The sequence below is a fragment of the Cololabis saira genome, chromosome 14 (genome assembly GCF_033807715.1).
Source record: "Cololabis saira isolate AMF1-May2022 chromosome 14, fColSai1.1, whole genome shotgun sequence".
In the NCBI taxonomy this organism is placed as follows: Eukaryota; Metazoa; Chordata; class Actinopteri; order Beloniformes; family Belonidae; genus Cololabis; species Cololabis saira.
This window is the reverse complement of record NC_084600.1, coordinates 5,773,048-5,798,711: the sequence shown is the minus strand read 5'-3', so window position 1 is coordinate 5,798,711 and position 25,664 is coordinate 5,773,048. Positions and strand designations below refer to the sequence as shown.

The 25,664-nt window shown below is 42.3% G+C and overlaps 1 protein-coding gene across 1 annotated transcript; it reads left to right on the top strand.

The window, feature by feature from the left end:
* Positions 1-14,352: 14,352 nt before the first annotated feature.
* Positions 14,353-25,287, top strand: LOC133460213 (glutaredoxin domain-containing cysteine-rich protein 2). Its single transcript, XM_061740790.1, has 5 exons — positions 14,353-14,564; positions 14,969-15,152; positions 18,360-18,466; positions 20,520-20,747; positions 24,084-25,287. Exons 1-5 carry the CDS (start codon positions 14,508-14,510, stop codon positions 24,255-24,257), a joined length of 750 nt encoding a protein of 249 aa, XP_061596774.1. The 5' UTR covers positions 14,353-14,507; the 3' UTR covers positions 24,258-25,287.
* The last annotated feature ends 377 nt before the right edge of the window (positions 25,288-25,664 follow it).

Below are 25,664 nucleotides of genomic sequence, written 5' to 3'. Positions count from 1 at the left end.
AGGGTAAAAGACAGACAGCAAGGATGAACTGCAGAAGGGGCACCTGAGGGAATTCATTTAAACAGAAAAAAAGACATAATCATGAAATACATTTTCAGATCTGGTTATACTGGATAATATAAGGCAGACGAGTCCCAAATCTGCAGAAAGTAGGAGGAATTTCTAATCTAATTTAATGAAATCCTTACTTTAATTTCTTATTCATTAACAGTTCTTTATTCATGGATGTTGTCACCAGGAGTGGGTTGCCGCAGAAATGGTTTCCATCCATCCATCCGTCCATCCGTCCATCCGTCCATCCGTCCATCCATCCATCCATCCATCCATCCATCCATCCATCCATCCATCCATTCATCCATCCATCCATCCAGACAATCTGCGGATGCCTCAATAATATAACAGCGTCGTGTGCAGGCGGTGGTGGGACGGTACAAGTTTTCTCCTGCAATCCACTACAGAAGAGAATGTGGGAAAGTGTTTTGAAGGCATATGTAAATCCTAATTTCAAATGTTTGAGCAAGCGAACATTATAAATAGCTCTGTGCTGCCCAATTGGGTTTTGAACCGTTTTTTAAGAAATGCAGTACAAATACAGTTCATCATGTGGATGCTGGCTGTCTCTATAGTAACCATGGTCATCTATCCTCATTAGGGTATTTTAGTAATATGTAATATCAGTTGTGAATTAAACATGGGATAAAATGTAATATTTACATACAGTAAATAAGAATATTCAAATATGGAGAGATCTGTTCTGGTTTTACAATTCACACATTTAGTTTTGCAAAACATTCATTCTAATTCTAAGCTTTTTCTGTGCTAATGTGGTGTTTATATTGGATTAAGGATAGGCTGTTTATGTGATTCCACTCTAGAGTAAACTCCCTCAACTCAAGTGACATCTGCCACCACCTCTTTGCGATGCAGCCAGATCTCCTTGAAACGAGTCGCTGCTCTAAAGCCCAGAAACCCATCAGATGGAGTCAGAGCCAGCCAAATGCCAGCCGGCTTTGTCTTTGTTCCCCTTAGTTATTTTTAGAAACAAACAAATATTTTGCACTTGACACATTTTGAGAAGGACTGCTGGCATAAAAGTGGAAAATATTAACACCTAGTTTCTCAAAAAGCAAGAAAAAACGGAAAGTTACATTGAATTACGATCTTTGTTTATTGTTACGTTTCTCAGCCTCCAGATCCAGATGTGTCTGCAACTGTATGACACGAAGATGTCAGTGTTTCTTTGTGAACTTACCCCCCCACCCAAAGCTGTAGGCTTTGGCTGTATGTGTGTGTATATTAATTTTGGTGCTTGATTAAATTCCATGTGTCTCAGACGTGTGACGGATATGTCCTTTAGACAAACCTCCAACCACATTTACATTGTTCCAAAATCCAGTATCTCACAATAAAAGTAACCCTGGAGATGGAGCAGTTTAATATGTTTAATGTTAGTTATGAATTTATCTGACATCTTTCATTGTGCTTAAAACAGAGGTTTTTCCATTAAAATTCCAAAATTGTCCCAGTTGCATGGCTTATCTTAGTTTTTAACGTTCTAAGTCTCTCCGTGTATTATGATTATTTTTCTGGTCCATGTTTTTATTTGATTTTACTTGTAAAGCACTTTGGTCAACTGTGGTTGTTTAAAAGTGCTACACAAATAAAGATTGATTGATTGATTCTTTTTGCTCTGTTTGTAGTATTTGAGCTTTTGGAGATGACTTACAGTACCTGTCACCACATGAGCCATCCATCCCTCTTCCTTCTACTCGGGGTCACTAGGGTCTGCCGGAGCCTAGTCTGGTTGTCTTCAGGTGAAAGGCTGGGGTACACCTCTGATAGACAAGTTTTTGAGCCGTTTCCACTCTACTTCCTGAAGTCCTCCCGTCGATGCTCCACTTCCGTTCTGGCGGACTAGTTCTGTATCGCTAGCTAGCACTGGCGTTGTGCCGAGTGCCGACACAGCACTGGCAAAGAGGATATAGCAACTACATGGATATTTCAAAGAAGAAAAGTGGTTGGGGAACGACGTGTGCGGTGGTTGGTTGAAAGAACTGGAGAAAGCACCTGAACAAGTAGTTAGATAGAGAGTGCTACGACCACAAACCAGCTACGAAGAGGCAACGTCCATGCGCTCCGTTGTTTACTTTTTTTCGCAAGTCTGATACCGACTCGGAATCAAGGACCTGGCTGAAGGCATTGAATCTAAAAAACATTTTTGTAGCGCGTAGCGCGTGGAAGGATCACGTTATTCCGGCCAGATCCTCCCCACCCCATCTGGCGCCCCGGCTGGCCAGAGGGGGCAGTATAGCCCAGGACTGTGTGCATGTTTTTGTGAGGGTAGTTCACATTAGCTACCCAAGGGAACACGGGGAGAACATGCAAACTCCACACAGAAAGGCCCTTTCTCCAACCCTACCCAGAATGTGGGCACCGAAGTCATGGGAGAACTAACACGCACTTCAGCGCCCACAGCGTCCCCGGCGGGAATCGAACCCAGGACCTTCTAGCTGTGAGACGGCTGCACTACCGTGCCTGTATCCTGATTATTTAAGTCTCAACTGCCCAAGTTGCTCCGCTGACTCTAACATCTTCCACAAATGATCCAAAACTGTGAATATGAAAGTAAACTGTGAAAGTTCAAACACTACCAAGGATTTTCTGTCAGTTACTCAGGTCTCTTATTTATTACCAGTTTTTATCCAAAGAGAATGTGTCACTTATAAAAGAAACAACTACAAGTGTATTATTTCACAAATGTTTATTGGCTCACTTTAGTGTTTGTTGATATCAGAGGACCTTTTTAAAGCCAGTATCACAGTTCAAAGTGGAGCCTTGCGCTTTATGTAGGACATAAGCAAATTGAATTTCGGTCCACTGTTAACACATTCTGCAAAATAGATAAAAACAATGTTTGAAGTAGGATCTAACTGGATTACAATCAAATTATAGGCTTAATTTTTTTCAAGAGCATGAACCCGTTCACCCATCTGTCCATCCAGAGATGGATGGATTGGGTAAAGCCTGTACAGATTTGTACAGTAATGCATGCCAGACAGATTCATATTCTTGCATTATTCTGTGCACGCACGCACGCACGCACGCACGCACGCACGCACGCACGCACGCACGCACGCACGCACGCACGCACACACACACACACACACACTCTCCTAGGGGGAATTTAGGATCACTAATTAACTTGAAAGTCATATTTCTGGACTGTGAGAGGAAGCTAGTGTACCCGGAGAAAGCCCAGATTATGAATCTTAATTTGTGCACTACCAAAATGTTGGCATGTTTTTGAAATGACTCAAATATGTTGACACTAGAAACATTTGACACTAGCTGACACATTAGTTGACATACAAGGAACATAATGCACACATGATGTCCAAATTTAGATATGTTTTTTTTCTTTTTTTTCCCCCATCAGGAAGACATCTCCTGGGGCTAAACTGTCCTCTGCAGGCAATTACACCCGTGCTTTTAGTCCTGTCTTGGCTCAAAGCAATGCTGCATATTCTTTTTCACATTTTCTTATTTTTAGATGGGATAAAATTTTGATTTAAAAAAATGCTTTCACTTTTATAATTCAGCAGCAGGATTCCATTTGCTGCCATCACTTCAACCCATCCTTAATCAGTTTTTTTTTTCAGCGTATCTGCAGTCACTTTACCGACCATGACAACTTTCAAACGTGTCTTGCACCAAAATTACAAAGCACAGTCAGAGTATCGCGCTGATTCCACGCCCTGATTCCTCCTGCTGCTGCCCTGAATCTCATTTTGGCTGGAACTGCAGCTGACGGAGATGGTCATGCATCATTTTGGAGTCTGATTTTTTTCTGGGGATGGGATTATGCTGAAGCGGTGTGGTCACAGGAGGAGGCCTTCTCGTATCCCAGACATGAGCTTCTGCACAAAGCTTAAGGTTTCATGGGAGCTCAAGGCCATCATCGCCAACATGCAGCTAATTAAAATGAGATAGAAAACCAGTCCCAGTGAAATATTAAATATTAACTTGACTGTGACTTGCAGTATCTATCATTTGATAGACACTGTAATTAAGATAATGAAGTTTAAATGCATTAGCACTTCTATTTAAAACACTGCTGCTGTGGAGAGAATGGCACTCTAATTAAGTGTTAAAGGCTTCTGCTATGTCATCATTTAATTCTTTTGGGGAAGTTGAATAACTTTTAGCTGACTTTAAAAAAAGAAAAGCACCAGTCTGTATGTATGTACTTCCATATATACAGTATCTACCCTCCTACCCACAAGGGAAGCACAGACACCAAGACAACCCCAGTCTTCTGCTTATTCCTCCAGGAGTTTCTGAGAGGAGGCCCGCATAATCCCTCCAGTGAGCACTCGCTCATCCCTGTTGCTCCTGTGCAGATTAATGTGTCTGTTGGACTTATAAAGGGAAGATCCGGGGAAGATTTCTGGCTCCTCTCATTATGAATGTGCAGCAAATGTATTTTGAACCTCCCTTGGATTTGTGTGTAAGCTCAGCCACCTTGTTCAGAAAACTGATTTGTATGTAGCAATTGTTGTAGGGGTCATTAACCAGAGTTAATGGCCATAGATGAAGGAAAGGGCCAGCTACGCCTTTGCACTGTCCTCCTTCAAAACTGAAGTATGGTATGGTGACTGGATCAAGATGGGAGCAGCCTTTGTGGTAGATCACAAAGGCTCATCCCATCATTTGTGAACAACACTCAAAGATATATTAAATCCTACTTCTGAGATGAACTCTATCCTTTCATCTAAAGGTAGCATGCAATCCTTTTCCCGGGAAAAAAAACAGAGCGAATATTTGCACCAGGGTACAAATAGCAAGCCTCCACCAGCTGAGCTATTCACACCTTGTTGACATATGAAAACAAATGCGTTGCCCATGTGCATGTGCACCGACGTGTCTGCAACAGAAGGCGCTTTTTCGCTTGCTCATGTGCACCACTCTAAAATTGGAACCATGTCAAACAATAGAGCCAGGCAAACGTCTGCTCTCACACTTTTATATGAACAATTTTTGCTCTTATGTCATTGTAAGATATTTTGAAGAGATTAAATGAAGTTTATCAAAAGTGAATACCTGTGTTGTGCCACAGAGGTGCGCTGTTTTAGGTTATCAAGAGTTATTAATAATTGTCCTTCAACAATTAGTAATAATTAATAAAGTAGATTATTTATCAATTTGAATTATCAAAATGGCTTAATCAAAACGGGGCACCACCTGATATACTCAGGAAAATGATAACTTTACAGCAAAATCAGTCTCAAAGTGAATTGTTCTACAGAATAATAGTTGAAGGAGACCGCCCCGACCGGGGAGGGAAGGAGGCTGCTTGATTCAGACGGGCTGGTGGCAAGAAGAGCAGAGCAGAAGAGAGCCAAGGTGTGGGGTTCTACCGCTTTTTATCCACCGGGGCTGCGGTGACGTCATCAGCGCCCGCCGGCAGATCGCGGTGAAATCCGCTGATCGCAGATCAGATTCTGTGAAGCGCCGCCTTTTGTTCACACCTCTTGGACTACAAAGCCCAGCTGGCTTTGTAGTCTTTCCTTACATTCCCCAAACAAAGCGGCCATTTAGGTGAAACTCGAAACTGGTCCCAGACTGAGGATTCAGACAGCTTTAAAGTCGAATTTCACCTAATCACAAATGTTCACAAGGTTTCATAATCACAGTGACCCAACACCTGTCAATCACTGTTGAGCTGATGGATTTTTTTTTGTATAAATCATTTTTTTTTACATTTTTTTTTTCTAATGGGTGCAAATAGCATTCATTGATATTGGTAGCAGGGTGTACATTGCCTACGCATCAGTACTTGCACCCGGGTGTAAATAGCCTAAGCGAAAAAAAACCCCACCTAAACTATCACGTCAGTTCTTATCCACACAGACACTCTTTGCAGTCGACCACTCCAGTGGGCCCCGGAGGCCCTCGTCAGTGGTGCCAAAAGGCTGTCATGCTCAGAAACCAGAGATTTGACCTCTTCATGCCTCTTCCTCACCGCAGGTGTGGCTTGAAGTCTTGCTCATATAAAACACAGCCGGTACACGCTAAACGCATCTCTCCTAATGTCAAGTCTGCTGTTACTGCTCCACATATTTGTGAAGCAGTCTTTCAGGTTCACTGAACACACGTGGACCGGATCAGTGAACTCCCAGCATGCTTTAACCCACAGGACACGTTCCTACAGCAGGAACAGGACCTGCTTTGTTTCTTCTGATGCTCAACTATCACTCTTGACTCCCTTCCTGGTATATATCTGGTAAGCCTAGATATTCAAATGACACACATTAACACATTAACACATTCCGAAAGGCCTCCAAAAGGCATAGAAATAGATGTATATATTGTGTTTGACTTGAACACATAATATTTCATCCAGTTTTTGTAGATGTAGTTAAGGACTCAGTCCTAATCACCGCTCTGTGGTCCTCAGCTTTTTTTTATCTTCTTTTTGCCTGGAATGTACACAAGCTTAACATGACTATCCTCAGACATTTTTTGATGCAAATATTTTCCTTCCTTTTCATCATCGTTGCTCCTCCCTAATCTCTTCCTGTTTCCTCTCATATCATCATTTCTAATTCCAGCATTTCACTTTCCTCCATATCTTTGGCTGCTCTTCCTTTCACGCTCGCGTCTCCCAGCTGCGTGGCGTCAGCCTCCGAGCAGAGCGGAGCTGTCAAAAACCGCCATCGGAGATGGATTGATATAGTGAGACAGGGCACGGAGGCAGTTTACAGTAATTCAGAATGACAAAGTTCTTGCCTTTTTTTAGTGCATTAAACACCAGACGATCACATCATTTGATAGAAATAAACTTCACCCTCTCGTTCACTTTCCCAGAACCATCTGCTGCCATGATAATGGCCTCCATGAAGAAGTGAAAGTGAGGCTTTCTCACTGATAGTTCTTCTTTTGTTGTCTTGTAATGAATGCCGCTTATGTGTCAGTCCTTTGGGAGGCCGTCAGGAAAAGTTCAAGCAAAAATATGGAGTTTTTTTTATTTTATTTTGTTGTACTTGTGACTTTCTTGCCCTTTTAGATCAGGTGGGACTTACCAAGCAAATGCACACTCCTCCCTCAGGTGCCTTTAGACCTTGGAGGGGAAATAATCCAACTTGGCACAGAAGCTCATATGCTCGCAGAAGAGTGGGCTTCCATTGATGCAGCATGTGGCCTAAACTATGTGCATAGGTCACGCCAAACAGGAAAAAATGCACTTAATTGAAAAATGCTCATCATGCATATGTTTGCTTTGTGGATCTCATCCAGGATGGTGTTTTGGGTTGTCATTTACACATGAACAACTGTTCACATGTAGACACCCATTAAGCCATCTGGGGTAAGGGCTTCCATTTGGGCTTCAGTTTTGGGATTCAGTGAGGCTTGGTCTCCACACTTGAGTCCGATTGCATTATATTATCATCAATAGTAGCCAAAAACCAAATAATTATTGCTGACATTCAGTTTGTGCCATGCACAGTCCCCAGTGGATTAGCTGAAGATCGACAGCTTACAATAGAGAGTGTACTGTACCTGAGTGTTGAAGCTCATACTGCATATGCTGTTGAGGGAGAGATAATTGGGATAATAGAATATACATGAACTGCTAATGTGGAGACACAGAGAGACAGATTTAGTGGCAATCATTTAAACTGAAAGCAGCACGACTCCTGGCACATTAAACAGTTCCTTCATTGCAATGCAGCCAAAACAATTTCTCGCCTGAGTAACCATACGTGCTTCTTCTGCTATCAGATTAAGCCCACTCTCGGTCAGGGAAGCAACGCAAGAGGGGCCTGGTCCGCTCACAATGCCCTCCCCCTCCTGCTGCTTAAAATCAACTCACAGCCAGTGTAATAACAGTCATTTGTAACAATAATTCTAGGATTGATCTTTACACGCATGCGGCTAATGATATTCAATTGTTGCATTATATGTGTTCTATATAATGGTCTGCAAAGATGCAGAAGAATTGCCATCGGCTGTCTCAAGCTTGGACTGTTTAAAAAGCTGCATAATAGGTACACATGTGCAATGATACGAAGGAGGTGTCTGAGACTGACTCATTAAAGATATTCACTACTCGAATAAAGGATTTGATTTAACTGTTAAATTAATGTCACACAAACTCTTAAAATGATGCTTTTAGCATTAATCAGACCCAATTAGACCCCAACAAGATTACAACTTCTGAGAGAGACAGAATCAAATTACAGATTCAAGCAATTGTTTTACGTAATAAGTTAATTAAAAATAAAATCTGTTGTTGGCCAAAGACCAGTAATTATGTCAGTTGCTCTTTCCATTATAAATGTCCAATCTGTTTGTATGTGCAGTCACTTTAAAAAAAATAAAAACAACAAAAGTTCTGTCCTGCTCTGTGTAGCAGTGATCAAGTCAATGAATGGGGAGTGAATTATCTTACGTCTAACAGTTGTATTATTTGGAAGAGAAACTATAAAACAAAGGAATACTATTTTTATTTCTTTAAATGGTCCATTAATCACCAAAGAATGTATTAGTTATACCAATAATCTGGAAAGATATGAATGTGTTGCATTGTATTTCCCTTTTATTCGACCATTACTTAATAACGTTTGAATTTAATATTGTCGATGTTGAAGTGCAAAATAGGAGGTATTACTTTAGTAGATGTTTGTCTGATGAGGAGGCCATTGCTCATCTTACGACATGCGGAATAGTGATGTAGTCGAGGCCAGTGACCTGGGTTCTACCTCTGCAGATGTTGATTTCCTTGGTAACACTGCTGATTTGTTGCGTTCAGCTTTAGATGAAGTTGCTCCTTTGAAAAGGAGGGTTTCCAACCATAGGAGCTTAACTCCCTGGTATAATTCAGATATCCGCATGTTGAAACAAAATGTGCGTAAAATGGAAAGGAAGTGGTACTGTTGTCTGTAGATTCCTATCGTGAATGGAAAGATATTCTAATAGTATATAAAAAAGCCATTCGCAAAGCCAGAACAGCTTATTATTCAATGTTGATAGAGGATAACAAAATTAACCCACGTTTTCTGTTCAGCACTGTAGCCAGGCTGACAAAGAGTCACAGCTCTGTGGAGCCGTGTATTCCTGCAGCTCTCAGTAGTGAAGACTTTATGAGCTTCTTTAACAGTAAAATCACGAGAATTAGAGAAGAAATCAACCAGCCGGTTGTGGGCGTTTCTTCAGCTTTAGCGACTTCCCTGGGCTCTGACTTGACTCTAGACTGTTTTGATCCTATAGACCTCCCTGAGCTGACCTCACTCGTTAATAGAGCTAAGTCTACCACATGTATGTTAGACCCCATCCTGACTCGACTATTCAAACATATTTTTTCTCTTATTGGTGGGACAATACTGAACCAAATCAACCTATCCCTAAGTTTAGGATATGTACCACAGGTTTTCAAAGTTGCAGTAATTAAACCCTCACTCACTCACTCACTCACCCATCTTCTTCCGCTTATCCGTTCCCAGGTCGTGGGGGCAGCAGTCGCAACAGAGATGCCCAGACTTCCTTCACCCCAGACACTTCCTCCAGCTCTTCCTCCAGCTCTTCCAGGGGGAGTCCGAGGCGTTCCCAGGCCAGCCGAGAGACATAGTCTCTCCAGCGTGTCCTGGGTCTTCCCCGGGGTCTCCTCCCGGAGGGACATGCCTGGAACACCTCCCTAGGGAGGCGTCCAGGAGGCATCCGGTACAGATGCCCAAGCCACCTCAGCTGACTCCTCTCAATGTGAAGGAGCAGCGGCTTGACTCCGAGCTCCTCCTGGGTGACCTAACTCCTCACCCTATCTCTAATGGCGCTTTTGCACTAGTCTCACTTCTCCTCGGTTCTACCCGCCACGGCCCCATTTTGCGCTTTCGCACTAGGGCTGAGACGGGTAGAGCCGCTCCAAGCCGATACTATTTCTGTAACGATTCTGGCGAGGTTCTATTGCGGGCTGAGCAGGGACTATTTCTGACGTCACCACCCTCCGCGCCTCTGATTGGTCGGGGGCGGGGCCGTCATCACCCTCCACGCCTCTGATTGGTCGGGGGGCGGGGCCGTCAGACGTTTGAATCAGGAAGCGGGAGTCAGAGCGAGAGCGACCCGCGGCTCGCGGCGATTTTATTATAAAGCGCAAAACGTCTGTTTGGTGATCCAACTCTGAGGTGCAGATGTTCATAAACCTGGTGGCTGAGGAGAGAATTAAAAAAGGGATGTAGATAGGCTGTTTTACTCTCAGCCGCTCGCGGCTCCAGCTGATTTCTGATCAGCGCCGACATGAACAAAGCGGTTGCGCAATCGAGTACGTCACAGCAGCTTCACCCCAACCTGTCCACTTCTCCCCTGGCTGTGGAAAAACACACGAGTAGAGGCGGGCAAAGACGTGACGAGCCGAGTCGGGCCAAGTAAGTCCTAGTGCAAAAGTGCCATAAGGGAGCGTCCAGCCACCCTGCGGAGGAAACTCATCTCTAAGGGAGCGTCCAGCCATCCTGCGGAGGAAACTCATCTCGGCCGCTTGTATCCGCGATCTTGTCCTTTCGGTCACTACCCAAAGTTCATGACCATAGGTGAGGGTAGGTGCGTAGATTGACCGGTAAATCGAGAGCTTCGCCTTTCGACTCAGCTCCCTCTTCACCACGATGGTCCGGTACATCGACCGCATAACTGCGGACCCTGCCCTGATCCGTCTGTCAATCTCAGGCTCAATCGTTCCCTCACTCGTGAACAAGATCCCGAGATACTTGAACTCCTCCACCAGAGGCAGGACTTCTCCACCCACCCGGAGAAGGCATGCCACCCTTTCCCGATGGAGAACCATGGCCTCGGTTTTGGAGGTGCTGATTCTCATCCCTGCCGCGTCGCACTCGGCCTCAAACCGCCCGAGCACATGCTGAAGGTCCCGGTCCGATGAAGCCAACAGGACAACATCATCTGCAAAAAGCAGAGATGAAATCCTGTGGTTCCCAAACCGGATCCCGTCCGGCCCCTGGCTACGCCTAGAAATCCTGTCCATAAAATTATGAACAGGAGCGGTGACAAAGGGCCTGCCGGAGTCCAATGTGCACTGGGAACAAGTGTGATCTACTGCCGGCAATGCGAACCAAACTCCTGCTCCGATCATATAGAGACCGGACAGCCCTTAATAGAGGGCCCCGGACTCCATACTCACTGAGCACCCCCCACAGAATGGCACGAGGGACACGGTCAAATGCCTTCTCCAGATCCACAAAACACATGTAGACTGGTTGGGCAAATTCCCATGAACCCTTGAGCACCCTCCGGAGGGTATAGAGCTGGTCCAGTGTTCCACGACCGGGACGAAAACTGCATTGTTCCTCCTGAACGAAGTTCAACTATCGGCCGTATTCTCCTCTCCAGTACCCTGGCGTAGACTTTCCCGGGGAGGCTGAGAAGTGTGATCCCCCTATAGTTGGAGCACACTCTCCGGTCCCCCTTTTTAAACAGAGGGACCACCACCCCGGTTTGCCACCCCAGCGGTACTGTCCCCTTCCTTCTAGACTGTTTTGATCCTGTAGACCTCCCTGAGCTGACCTCACTCGTCAATTGAGCTAAGTCTACCACATGCACGTTAGACCCCATCCCGACTCGACTATTCAAACATATTTTTTCTCTTATTGGTACAACAATACTGGACCAAATTAACCTATCTCTAAGTTTAGGATATGTACCACAGGTTTTCAAAGTTTCAGTGATTAAACCTTTACTTAAAAAACCTTCTCTTGACCCAGACACCTTAGCTAATTATAGACGAATTTCCAACCTTCCATTTGTATCTAAAATTCTGGAAAAGGTAGTTTCAAGCCAGTTATGTGACTATTTGTATAGAAATGATCTGTTTGAAGTCTTTCAGTCAGGGTTCAGAATGCATCATAGCACAGAGACAGCACTGGTTCGAGTCACGAATTACCTTCTTATGGCCTCAGATAAGGGATTAGTGTCCATACTGGTTCTACTGGACCTCAGATAAGGGATTAGTGACCATACTGGTTCTACTGGACCTCAGGTAAGGGATTAGTATCCATACTGGTTCTACTGGACCTCAGTGCTGCTTTTGACACTGCAGATCATGGCATTTTACTGCACAGGTTAGAGCATGTTGTTGGGATTAAAGGGAAAGCTCTACGTTGGTTTAAATCATATCTATCTGACAGGTTCCAGTTTGTTCATGTACATGAAGTTTCTTCAGAACAGTCAAGGGTCTGTTATGGTATTCCGCAGGGTTCAGTGCTAGGGCCAATCTTGTTCAGTTTACACATGCAGCCATTGGGAAGTATAATCCAGAGGCTCCAGCTAATCCAAAATGCACCAGGCCGAGTGCTGACAGGAATCAGCAGGAGAGACCACGTCTCTCCAGTGTTAGCGTCGCTCCATTGGCTACCCGTAAAATTCAGAATCCAATTAAAAATTGTATTACTTGCGTATAAAGCCCAAAACGGCTTAGCTCTGCATTATTTGCAAGACCTGATAGTGCCTTATGTTCCTGGCAGAGCTCTCCGTTCTCGGAGTGCAGGTTTACTCATAGTTCCTAGAGTATCCAAATGTAGATTTGGAGGGCGGGCGTTCTGCTATCAGGCACCATTACTATGGAACCAACTTCCAATCTGGGTTAAGGAGGCTGACACCACCTCCACCTTTAAAACTAATCTTAAAACATTTCTGTTTAGTAAAGCCTATAGTTAGTGTTTAGTAAACCTCTAGCTGGTGTTGGTAAATCTCTAGGTAGTGTAAACTCGTGTGTTAGAGTCGCTCCTGTAGTTTCTTGTGCTGGCCCCCCCTTTTTCTTCTCTTTTTTCTCTTTTGTACATGGTGCAGCATCCTCTGCCGGTGGCGAAGAGCATCTCTGAATGCACAACACCGGAACCTGCAGCGTGGGAGTGAGGGGGGCAGGGTAACGGCCCGGTCAGGCGGGGGAGAGATTTGTCCGTCAGGACTCCTCTCCCTGGCCCTGCCCCTTCTCAACCTTTCCCCGACCCTGCACCTAACCTGGGGCTTGCTGATTGGGCCGGAGCTTCGGGAGATGCGCGCTGGCCTGCGGTCCCCACCCCCGGTCATCCCGTTGCTGCTTCCACCTGCCTGCTGTGTGCTGCTGATGTCCCCGACCCCCCAGTCTGGCCCTCGGCAGGAGGGTCCCCCTTATGATCCAGGTCCTGCTCAAGGTTTCTTTCCTCCTAAATGGGAGTTTTTCCTTGCCACTATTTGGCTTAAGGCTTTTCTCCCACTATGGGAGTTTTTACCTGCCATTGTTTATGTAATAATTGCTCGGGGGTTCATGTTCTGGGTCTCTGGAAAGTGTCTGGAGACAACTTTTGTTGTATTAGACGCTATACAAATAAAATTTAATTTAATTGAATTATATGCGTTCTGATCAAATACATCTATCCAACGTCATTTTCAAATTGATACACCTGAAAAGAGAGTTGTCACCATCCGAAACTAGGGCCGAAACCAAGACGAGATGAAACTGCTAAGAAGCTAAAGGGATCACCTAAATGGACATTCTCCATTTGAATAGTGGTCATGGATATGAACTATAGCTAAGAGATTACAATTTAATCTCTTCATTTTTTAAGTATTTTATATTGTTTTATTTTTGTTAAATCTGGACATTTTAACATGGCGTTCAACGGAAATGAACTCACTTTTGCAGCCCGCCCCTAATGGTCAGTCGACCAACTGCACTTTCCCGTACTTGGTTTGGCCGACACCGGATTGGTGTCGGTTTTGAAAACAGGACGTTCTCTCTTGGTTGCTCACAACCGATCAATTGCACACATGCTGTACTGGTTTTCCCGTCTCCCCTTGTGCTTTTGGGTTAATGCACATCTCAGATTTCAACTTTATCACATCCAGCTTTAAATACTGAAATTTTAGTACCTCATAGAAGTGATGATACAAGTTGTTGTTATTAACAGATGGGTTTTTCTTGTGGCTTATTTTCAGTGTTACAGTATTTCCAGTAACAGGCACTCCAACAACTATCTCCACAACTCCCACACACGCACACATACACTGACCTGCTCTCTGTGTTTCTCCCTCACATTCTCAAGCACACAGAAGTCCACACAGCTTCCAAAAACCGTCTATTTTGGTGATCATAATTATTTGATGACGGGGCTTCTAGTTTCTCAACCAGCCTTTTGTACACATGATCTTGCTGTGAATAATTCAGCACAGGGAGCTAAAAAGGTGGGTCCCTTAAAACAGCAGGTGCACTCAAACTCTAGAGGCAGGACAGAGGGAGAGAAAAAAAAGAAGCTTTTTCATCCCATCTGTAACATCCACCCACTTCTCACACACAGCTCTTCAGTTAGGCTCTTTTCCACCGAGCTGCGTACCAGTCCAATCCTTCATCCAGCCTAATATCCTTTCTTCACAACAGGAACCAGTGTCCAGCTGATGCCATTTCTCCCCAGGTGAGGAGCTTCTTAGATGGACTGACGGCGTTCCCTGCCTCCCTTCCTCTGCCACCCACCATGGAGGAACTCCAGAGAAAACTGAACCAGCACTATGAAGGCGCCAAGCCCAGAAAGGTGGGTTATTTAAAGCACCACTGTCTGTCAAATTCATAGCTTTAAAGTACTTTTGTGAATGTGTCACAGTGGAGAAAATGGCATGCTCAGATCTTGTTTTCCTTCTTCTTTTTTAAATAACCTGAGATATAATTGGTTGATTAATTCATGTTGTGAAACTGCAGTGTAAGAGAGAGGAGAATGAGATGTTAGCTTATAAACTGATGTACTGCAGTTATTTGCATGCAGTCCTTCTTGTCAGATCAAGCAGCACTGACTAAGCTTCCTCTGGTCTATTTCATGACAGCAGGCTACACAGATAACACTTCCCTCCTATGTGCTTATGCATCTTTTTAAATAACTAAAAAGAAAGAAAAAACTCTACTGAGAATCCGGATAAAGATGTTGACTACTTCCAACTTCAGGTGAGGTTCAAGCTGGCGTCGTCCTACAGCGGCCGGGTGCTGAAGCATGTGTACGAGGACGGCCAGGAGCTGGACAGTCCAGAAGAGAAATACCCTCACAGTTTCATCCACCGTAAAATCCCTCCCAGCCACCTGGAGATGGAGCAGCTCTGTGGGTTCCAGGACAGTCCCGGGGACCAACAAGGTGCGTTTCTGTCATTGTGGAGCATCTTGTACCTGACCTTTGTGTGTAGCTTAGTCAGCCTGAACCAGCTAGACATGTCGTGTTGATTTTGGAAGTGGTAATCCCGCCTTGAGGTCTGGTTTGTATGATTTGATTCAAGTAAAGTGACAGAATGTTTTAGAATTTCATATTAATTAAATAACTGAGATTTCTTTGTTCAGTGTGTTTCTATTCTGGGGTACATACTGTACGTCCAGCATACTGGCAGTGATATTTTATCAGCACCGGTCTTTGAGGAGTCAGTGCAATCTGTTATTATGGCACATGTCAGTAAATGTCAATCAAACTGTGGCCTTGGAATATGACTAAAGGCCACGCTTGAATTCTTGTTACTTAGTCTTTTTCATTTGAATTGTAAATATGCTTTAAAGCACTCAGAGCATCGTTGCATTGGTTATTGTGTTGAATAGTTTACAATGATGATAAATATAATTTTTCAAAAAATGAGAAGATTGATTAATCTGATATCTGGGGTAACCTCCGTTTCTACCAGGCTGAATTTCAAAGATGAAGCAGGAATAGGATCATCCACCGTTGGCTTGTGAACTTCTATTTATACACTTTTGTTTTTGAATGCATTGTGCAGGCTGCTTAATGGTTAAACCACATATGGATACACAGAACTGGAACCCATTATTACAATAAATAAACTTTTTCTGTGTGAATTTACTACATAATCTGGAAAGAGAAACCTGTGACAACATGATTGCAGTTAATTAAACAGCAAAGCTGCCTGGGCAAAATTCATCATCTACATCTTTGGGAAAATATACAAGACTGTTTTTACTTGACAATAACATTTGTGAGAGGTATTTTGAAAGAATGTTGTCCAGGAATTAATTATTTTTCAAGGCTCTTTAGCTCTTAGGGCAGAACGACCGTCGGCAGAAAAGCAGTTGGGCTGAAAGTCGGCTCTTATCTCCCAGAGTTGGTCAAGAAAATACTCCCGAACACACCAACCATGGATGTATTATATTAACCAACCCGACGTCGACTGGAGCGGACGTTCTGCGCGTGCGCTATGCGTAATACCTCCCTATAACTGCAGGCGGCGCTATGATAGTCTGTGATGTCGCCCAGAAAAGAAGGAAAGAAGAACAACCGGAAATGAGGAATCGCTCTAGTCTGGAGTTCTGAACAGATCCTGCTGTTTTCAGTGTTTTCACTTCTGAATAAAGTCAGGAAGGATCAAAAATACGATGTCTAATAATGAAAATATAATACAAGCAAACACAAGCCAAATTCAAACCGATGTCATGATAGAGTGTGTAGTGTGGCGTCTGTGCCATAGACATATATATACGTAGACGCCTCATAGACTGACGCTGCCTATTGGAACTGACGTTCAGCGCGGCCGCCATCTTGGATGGGTCTCCAATGCGGCCTCAGTGCATTTATTTCTACCGAGGAAGGTTTTATCCCCCACTACAATCATCCATAACTCCCTGAATTTTTACCCGATTTTCACACGGTTTGGTTTGTTACAAACGGCAGAGATTTAGTTATGATACAGGACGCTGTCACACATTAAAAATACATACTTTTATGCTGAAAGGCTTTGTATTATGCTCTTTAACAAAGACATATGGTATGGCATATTGATAAATGTATAAATTAATTAATTTTATATTTTAATAAAGAAACAAGTTTGATTGTTCATTTGAATTTATTTGAAGGGGAGAGGGGTGGGTTGTTATTTATTTATTTTTATTTAATTATTGTTTTGAAAAGTTAAAAAAGGGCAAAATATTGATATTTCTATTGTTATTGTAAATCTTTTTTTTTTCTCTTATTGCCCTCAATAAATATATCTATAAAAATAAATCCAGGTCATTCCAGGGTCTTATACTACCCTGTTAGGCTTGAACTGGGGCTGGGGAGCTAAAACCCTTGAAAAAGCTGTTTTGCAGCTTCTTGCGTGTGCTGGCTGTAACTGTAACTCTATAACTGTAACTGTAACTCTGTAAGTGTAACTCTGTAACTCCAGTGTAGTTAATTTAGCCTGGAGTGAGGAGACCCATCCAATATGGCGGCCACGCTGGATTACGTTCAAGCATGTCATGAGGCGTATTTATGTCTATGGTCTGTGCCATTGCTGTTTATCGAGTATGTTTACCATCATCATTTCCGGTGAACTGTGATTGGCTAGTCGAGGGCCGACGGCTAGTGGCCCATTCTACATCAATAATGCAGCTTTTTTTTCCCGTCTTTCATAACATGAGGATTCAATTGTAATTTTTCATGTTTGAAAGTACAGATAAATTAGCATAAATAAACAGCTAAAAAAATAATCAGGCAGCGTAAAAATAATAATAAAAATAATCGGCCCGCTGGGATAAAAGGTCAGCTGACCAACGACAAACAGATTTTTTTTATTTTTTATTTTTTTATTGTTTATTTCGAACACATAAGGAAAAAAATATAAGATTTTAAAACAAATTCAAAACATACAGAAAAAAAGCAACAACAACAAAAACGTAATACAAACAGGGAAAAAAAAAACTGTCCGAAAAGGAGCAGGTAGAAGTAAAACTTATATAACCCTGCCCTCTATTATAAATTAAACATAAATATTAATAATAAATAGCTGCAATTACTTATTAGGCTACCAATTTTCCCATTGGTTGTGCCTTTGCACCTAACCAGCTAACAAACACCATATTGCCTTAACATAACACCTCAACCAAATAACTTCCCAGAACTTCCTTTTTGTACCGTTTTTTAAATTGATTTATATTTGTACATTGCTTCAACCCATCACCCAACCCATTCCATAAATCCACTCCAACAACTGAAGATTACATCAATTAAAACACAGAACTATGAGGCTGCGACTTTATACATTTCACACCATTTTCATTTTGGTTAATTCTACAATTGTTTTGCATTTCTTGAGAAATGTGCTGCATGCATAGTTAAATGTGAGGGGATTTTTTTTCCTTGTGATTTTTTTTCCTTTTTTTTTTAATCAACTTTGCTTCATCTGCTTAAATGGGTCAGCTGTCACTGGAACTCTGAATTAATTAAGAGTGTGAAATCATTAGAAGTGATAATCAATGACTTTCATGGGCTCAATGCTGAGGGATAGAAAAAAAGTACATTTCATGCCGATAAAAACTGCTGGATGGTGTCACTTTATGCTGAAAACACATTTTACTCTGCAAACAGGTGGTTGTCCTCCAACAGGGCTCATTGCCCAGAGGATAAACGTGTACAGAGGGATGGGAAGCTACAAGCCTCCTACTGGTCAGACTGGTGAAGACGATGGTGACAAGGTATGCCAAGCAACTTGATAGTTTTGTATTTTCTGAACTTTAATAGTCGTCAAGGTGAGACTTACTGCGGATCAAATATGCCACCCGCAGTATCACTTCTATTTGTCTGGAGTTTTAATAACATGCTCGATCTATTTGTTAGATCAAGCAATATTTGCTTGATGATGAAATGTGATTGGGAGTGATTGGACGTGCACCAGAAGCTGCTCTGCTGTGCACGGTGTGTGCAAATTAGTACATACCTGTATAACATCTGCTCAAAGGAACGTGGTCTCGTGTTGACATTCATTTCCCCTTTCCCCCTCTTTAACTGGGTGTACCATCAGTACTCGAGTTGTAAAAAAAAAATCAGGGGGGATGGTGGATTTTATCATATGGGGACAGATAATTTGTGCTGATTACAAATAATATAATATATTACAAATAATAGCACTGACCAAAACACCTGCAGAAATACTGCAGGAATGACATAGCAGCAGTTAAATGCAGCCTTCTGTAAGCTTTAAATATCCACTGGGCTTACATCAAATACATCAAAACACAACAATAAAAAACACTTTTCTGAACTTATCAATATGACTCTGTCCTTCACAGGATAAGTAAAATTGATCACTGAAAAAACTCAATATCTTAATAAGAATATTTGTCTTATTTCTAGTTAAAAGGTGTCATTTTAGCAAGAAAATCTCATTACACTTAAAACAAGACTCATCACTGGAAAAAACAACAATTTTCACCTGTTTCAAGTAGATTTTCACTTGAAATAAGTAGAAAAATCTGCCAGTGGAACAAGATTTTTTTGCTTGTAATGAGAAGATAAAAAAAAGAAAATTTACCTGAAACAGATGAAAATTGTGACATTTTTCTGGTGTTATTTTTCTGGTGATGACTCTAAATGTTGAAATAGCAGTAAAACCACATTCATTGATGAAATGACATAAGGGATGGAAAGGGGGGATGGCAGTTTTACAGGGGGGATGATTTGGACCGTTTTTATTTCAGGGGGGATGCTGTCCCCCCTTATCCCCCCTCAACTCCATCCACCACAGGTTGTATCCCAGGCCCCAGGGCTCTACGTGTCTCTACGAGCAGATCGCCATCTTTGAAATGTCTTTATAAAATGCTGTAGACTGCTGTCGTTTCGGTTCAGGGCCAAAGTCATCGAGAGGGCTCATGAAAACATTCCTAACCGTTCATGATACACATAAATAGAAAGACAAGACGAAAAACACCACTACCTTTATTGGGCATTTGTGGAACTAACCAGTGAAGCCACGTGTAAGCAGAGGATGATATGAATCTTGAACATTTTGAGCGTCATCTGCGGGGCGCTGATAGGAAACGGTGAAATAGCAACATATTTATAATCTGACAGTGCAAGGACGGCGCTACGGAGCAGCTGTGGCCGTGGATTCATTAGTGCAGGGGCTAAGAGGGGGGTCAGCTACGGTATCTTGCTTGCTGACCTCATGTTGGTTTTATTCCTTTATCCTGTAAACAAAGACATGCCTGGCGCTGCCGGCTGAGTCGGCATTTATCACATTTATGGAAGACAGCAAGGGTCAGTTTATCCGTTTACTGACAGCATGGCAAAGTGCTCGTGTAATGACTTCATGGCTACATGATTACACTTGTCATTCCCCTTGTACATTTACAATATGTTGTGATTTTCTACATTTTAAAAAAATAGAATAAATAAAAAACAGTTTGAATAATTGAAAGGTCCACAACAGTTAGCAGCGTCACATAAAAGATGTTTCAATCTAGGATCTAATTACATTGAAGTGATTCTGTGTGAAAAGAGGAATGATTATTATGCAAATATTTAACCACCAGAAGCCTTGCAAGGCTGTGATGCAGCTCCCAGATACAAAAGATGTGTGAGTCTACATCTGCATTCAAGCTGAAATCCTCTCCTCACCCACACATAAACCCACCACATGGACACCATCGCTCAGAAGAGACGAATGAATAAATAAAACACTATTAGGATGGAAAATATGTTGTCCGTATGAAATGGTGCGTGAATATCTGACCCATCAATGTCCTCTAGGCTCCTGTTTTGGACTTTGGCAAGATAATTATCTACACTAGCAATCTGCGCATCATCAGGGCACCGCCGAAGAAGCATGAAGCGCTGCGGTATCGCTCCGTGCCTCCGCTGGACGTGGAGGGATACCCGAAGGCCAGGGAGAGGGGGAGCAGGAGGAGGCCTAAACCGCCTCACGCGCAGGAGGAGGTGGAAATGGAGGCGAGTCCGATCAGCGATGCACATACCAAGGTAATGAGCCATGGCCAAATTATTCTCATCATGTGGTCATGTCTTTATCACCCCATTTCACTTTCTTGATAATCTCTGTCTCACTGTGTCCTTTCGCCCCTTCCTTCCTTTCTTATTTTCTCCTAAATCTTCAGTAATCCTTTCTTCGCCAGATTTTTGCTTTCTTGAGAATAACTCTGACGTGTCATCTGACGGTCTCCTCTGGGTTTCCTTGTAACTGCCACTTTATTTGTTCTCCATTCTGTTTTATTCTTTGAGCTGCCTCCTCCTGCCGCAATAACCACTAAGCCATTGTCCTAGTGTTATCTGTCGACTGTGAACAGATACTGATGAGTCCACAGTTTTCTCTGTCCTTGCAGCATCTCCCTGCCACTTACAACCCTGCAAGGATATAAGGCTATTATTATCTCCCTTTTACCTCCTTGGCCTATTACTGTTCTTGCCAACACCATCTCCCTTCATCCTTTTCTCATCTCTTTTCCTATTTCCCAATTTCTCTGCCTCTGAGAGAAATAGCTCACAGCATTCATATTTTCAAAGCCAAAACTTGTGTGGAGCCTTGCCCTCAGCCAAGTTGACTTGAAAATACATGGGTGTCTTGTGAAACTCTCAAAACTATTCCCTGATGTTGAATTTTTTTTTTTTTTGATGAGCACCGCTGCTTCTTATTCATTCTGCATTACAGCCAAAAGCATGTTGGCTCGCATGACCTCACACCTCCATGACACAACTCCTCATATAGAGTCTCTTTGCAAAAATAGCATGCTGTTTTTGATATTTGAAAATGATGTAGTAAAGCTGAAACAAAGCTGTGGTGTATACATAAGTTGAACAAAAGACTGCCACCAATGTGTCTGGAGTTCTTGCAGTTTTAATGAGAAAACATTTCACTAAAGAAATATAATCTGCTTAGTAATAAGGTCAGGGAGTTTATTTGCTCCCTTGATTTAAATGTAACCTCACTGCACATGTTCTGTTCTGTTTCTGCGGCTGTTACAAGTAGTTTCTGGTTATACAATACCGAGGAACACAGCTACTTCCAACAGTCATTTAAGTAGATAATATCTGAAAAATTCAAAGTATTATCAAGGTTGTTTTGACTTTGCCACAAGGCAGGACAGACAGCTTTATTAGAGCTTAGTATTCATGAACTGGTCTGGTTTTTTTTGTATACTATGCTTGTTATTTATCTATTTATTTTCATCTTGCAGCAATAATGTGGGTTTTGTCAGATTGCTTTGGTTTCTCCAGACAGTACAGAAAAATACACGTTATGTTTATTTGATGATTTTAAAACTGTTTGTTGGTGGGAATGTGAGCATTTACAGTTATCTCATTGTGGAACTGTGATGGACTGCTAAGCTGTTCAGGGTAAAGCTGCAGTTCCTCGGCTGACCACTGGGGGTTAGCCCCAAAAGTGAGTCAATCTCTCTTGACGTCCATGTTAAAATCCAACTTTACAGCAAATATAAACACATTTACAGTCTAGTTCAAAAATGCTTTTGATTTTTGCTATGTTTCTCCATAGCTAGTTTTCACATCCATTACTAGTGTATAGTGTTTTTTTCTCCTTTCTTCAACAAAATCCCGTTAAATTGTATAAAGCAATAAATAAACCTACCATAAACCTACCTACCACCTACCATAATCATTCATATTTTATATATAATATACAGTAATATGTTTGCGTGTGCTGCTAAATGCAGTAACAGAATGCCACACTGCAAAAACTCAAAATCTTAACACGAATATTTGTCTTATTTCTAGTTAAAATGTCTCATTTTTAGTCAAACAAAAATCTCATTACACTTAAAAAAAGTGTCATTACCAGAAAAATAACTTGTTATTTGACAATTTTCACCTGTTTCAAGTAGATTTTCACTTAAAATAAGTAGAAAAATCTGCCAGTGGAACAAGATTTTTTTGCTTGTAATGAGAAGATAAATATTGTTCCACTGGCAGATTTTCCTACTTATTTCAAGTGAAAATTTACTTGAAACAGGTGAAAATCGTCAAATAAGTTATTTTTTTTTTTTTTACTAAAAATGAGACATTTTAACTAGAAATAAGACAAATATTCTTGGTAAGATTTTGAGTTTTTGCAGTGCACAGGGTTCTCCTGGAAGGGTCCCATGCAGGACGAAACCTAGCGAACCAGTGCAGCTTGTGCTGAACGCATCAGCTAAACGCAGCAGTCGTCTCTGATGCCGCTCTCAAAACATTTGACGCGGGAGGTCCCGCTACGGGAGCTGGCAGGATCCTCGCCAGAAACGACATCCACTGGAACCTGCAGTCAATCAGCCTGCACCACGGCTGAGTGGGTGGCGTCCCTGCAGGACTCTGTTAGTCCTCGTTCCAGCTCTGGCAGAGCTCGTGTTGGACATTACTTCAGTCGTGACACCAGAGATGAGGATGCTTAGCCACATTTGATCAGGATAAAGTATGATTAGTTAGCATAAACCAGTGGTTCCCAAAGCAGGGGGCAGGCCCTTCAGTTTGGTTTTCTTAAAAAAAGAAAAAAAAGTTTGGGAACTACTGGCAGAAACTAAGCCAGCCTGACCAAAATAGCTAACTTTCACTGAAATAAGATGTTTGTGTTGTAGCCAGTGTTCAGGCCTGCTCACCCCACTCATTTGCAACACGGTGCTGCACAATATGAGGGAGACAAGAGGATTCAAAAGCCCTTTTCAGAAAAAATACAGGACTGTCTCAAAAAATTAGAATATTCTGGGAATCTTAATCTTAAACTGTAAGCCATAATCAGCAATATTAAAATAATAAAAGGCTTGCAATATTTCAGTTGATTTGTAATGAATCCAGAATGTATGACATTTTAGTTTTTCTAATTGCATTAAAGAAAATAAAGAACTTTATCACAATATTCTAATTTTCTGAGACAGTCCTGTATGGGTGATGTCAAAGGAGGTCCATCCAGTCTTTGCCCTTAGTAAGTTATCGCTGGGACACACTGCTACCTGCAACCTTGAAAAGGAGGAAATAGTGGTAGAAAATGGATTGATGGATCGAGGGCATATGTACAATAGTGAAAAAATTTAAATGAATAAAAGGAGACGGTTTCTGGGGGCAAATCAGAATCAAGCATCCCACCTGGCTCTGGGGTGATGACATTCACACATACACAGGTACAGACTCTCCTCACTCTGAACTTGTCAGGATAATTCTACAGCTCAATCCATTTCCCTGCATCCCAAGCCTTTCTTGACATTCCCACCTCTTCCTCCCCTTTATTACCCTTTGCCTCACCTCACAGCTCCTCTCTCTTAGCTGGCCCTGCTCCTCCACTTCTCTCCTTTAATGTGTTTCTCCCGTCTCCAGGAGGCCGACAGCTGCCAGCGTTGTGGCGGCTCGGGCTGCGCCCCCTGCTCCCTGTGTCACGGCAGCAAGCTGTCCATGCTGGCGAACCGCTTCAACGAGTCCATCAGCGATCTGCGGTGCCAAGCCTGCTACCCCCATGGTCTGGAGAAGTGCCAGTCCTGCTCCAGTAAATAGCACCATTTGGCTGAAACCCATGTCTGGCAGAGAGGGAGCAAGCGGACGCGTAGCTGTGAATGAGTGCATGACCGATCAGGTTTTCAGAACTGTCTCAGTGGCAATGTTGCTCTAATCCAAAATGTTCTTGGTGGGATGTTTCAAAGCCCTTCTAGGAAACATAAGCCATCACTGGTAATGGGGATTATTACTGTGCAGCAGACACAAAATCATAAAAGACAATTACTGTGTGCAGTGAACGTGGCTTGAGATAACACACATAATCACTTTTTTGTTTTCACATTATTTTGCATCTGCACCCCTCTTCCTGATAAAACCCAGAGTTATCAATTTAATTAAAATTATACACCATTTCGAGGTTCATTGTATCTACTGGGAAAGCTGCCCTGTTCCCATTTCTTTTGTCTATACACCAGAGAGGAAAAAAAGCCTTTATCTTCTCAATGTGATGTATTCTGTAAGGGTAATTGATGTTTTTATTTTCCATTTTTTTATCAAAAGCGGAGGAAAGAAAAGACAGCAAGATAGCAAGGTTGAGATAGAAAAAGAGAAAAATCAGACAGTGAGAGAAGTAAGGGATACGTGACAGTTTTATAAATAGCAACAGCTTTAGTCAGGAGACGTTAAAAGTGCGCAGCACCCAAATGCTGCACACAATATTAGTGCTTTGAGGGAAGCGATAGTGTGACACAGAAGTGCTGAGGTCTATGAATTCTTCATGAACACAGCTGCTCTTGTTAGTCAACAATGAAGTTAGAAACTTTCTGTAGTCACGTTTCAATAACCTGGACTCGATAAATGAGTCTGGTACCTCACCCATTCGCAGTCGTTTCCACTGGTACAACATGTACCAAACCAATCAGAACACAGAGGAAGCAGTCAAGCAATGACCAAGGGCCACTCTTCACGACAAGATGGGTCTAGAATTAGAAATCATCCTCGATCGACACGTTTTTACTCCAAAACCGACATCTGTCATTCACCGGCTAGCCTGTGCACGGATGTGTTTTGCTGATATGAGTCTTTTGTGTATGTGTATGTGTATATATATATATATATATATATATATATATATATATATATATATATATATATATATATATATATATATATATATATATTATGAAGGGTGCCAAGTCAAAAGTTAATTACAAAATTAAAACAGACTTCATAACAGATTAGCTACTTCCATACAGATGAATCAGTCTCTGCTTAGTCTTTTTGTAGATGGAATCAGTGTGGCATCAAAAGGTCTTTATGTCCTTAGAAGGCCCAACGTCTTGTGCTAATTAAAATAAAAACATCAATTAAAGCTGCAAGCAGCGATGAACGGGCCCTCGCACTCACGGCCACCGCCCCCCATAAGCATATCAGAAAAGAAACCACCCACGACTTCCTACGTCAAAC

Bases quoted from the DNA above. Each gene is read 5' to 3' on its own strand.
- LOC133460213 (XM_061740790.1), top strand. From the start codon at position 14,508: ATGGAGGAACTCCAGAGAAAACTGAACCAGCACTATGAAGGCGCCAAG. The intron at 14,565-14,968 runs GTGGGTTATTTA...TTCCAACTTCAG, and splicing joins AAGGCGCCAAGCCCAGAAAG to GTGAGGTTCAAGCTGGCGTC. The intron at 18,467-20,519 runs GTATGCCAAGCA...AATGTCCTCTAG, and splicing joins GTGAAGACGATGGTGACAAG to GCTCCTGTTTTGGACTTTGG.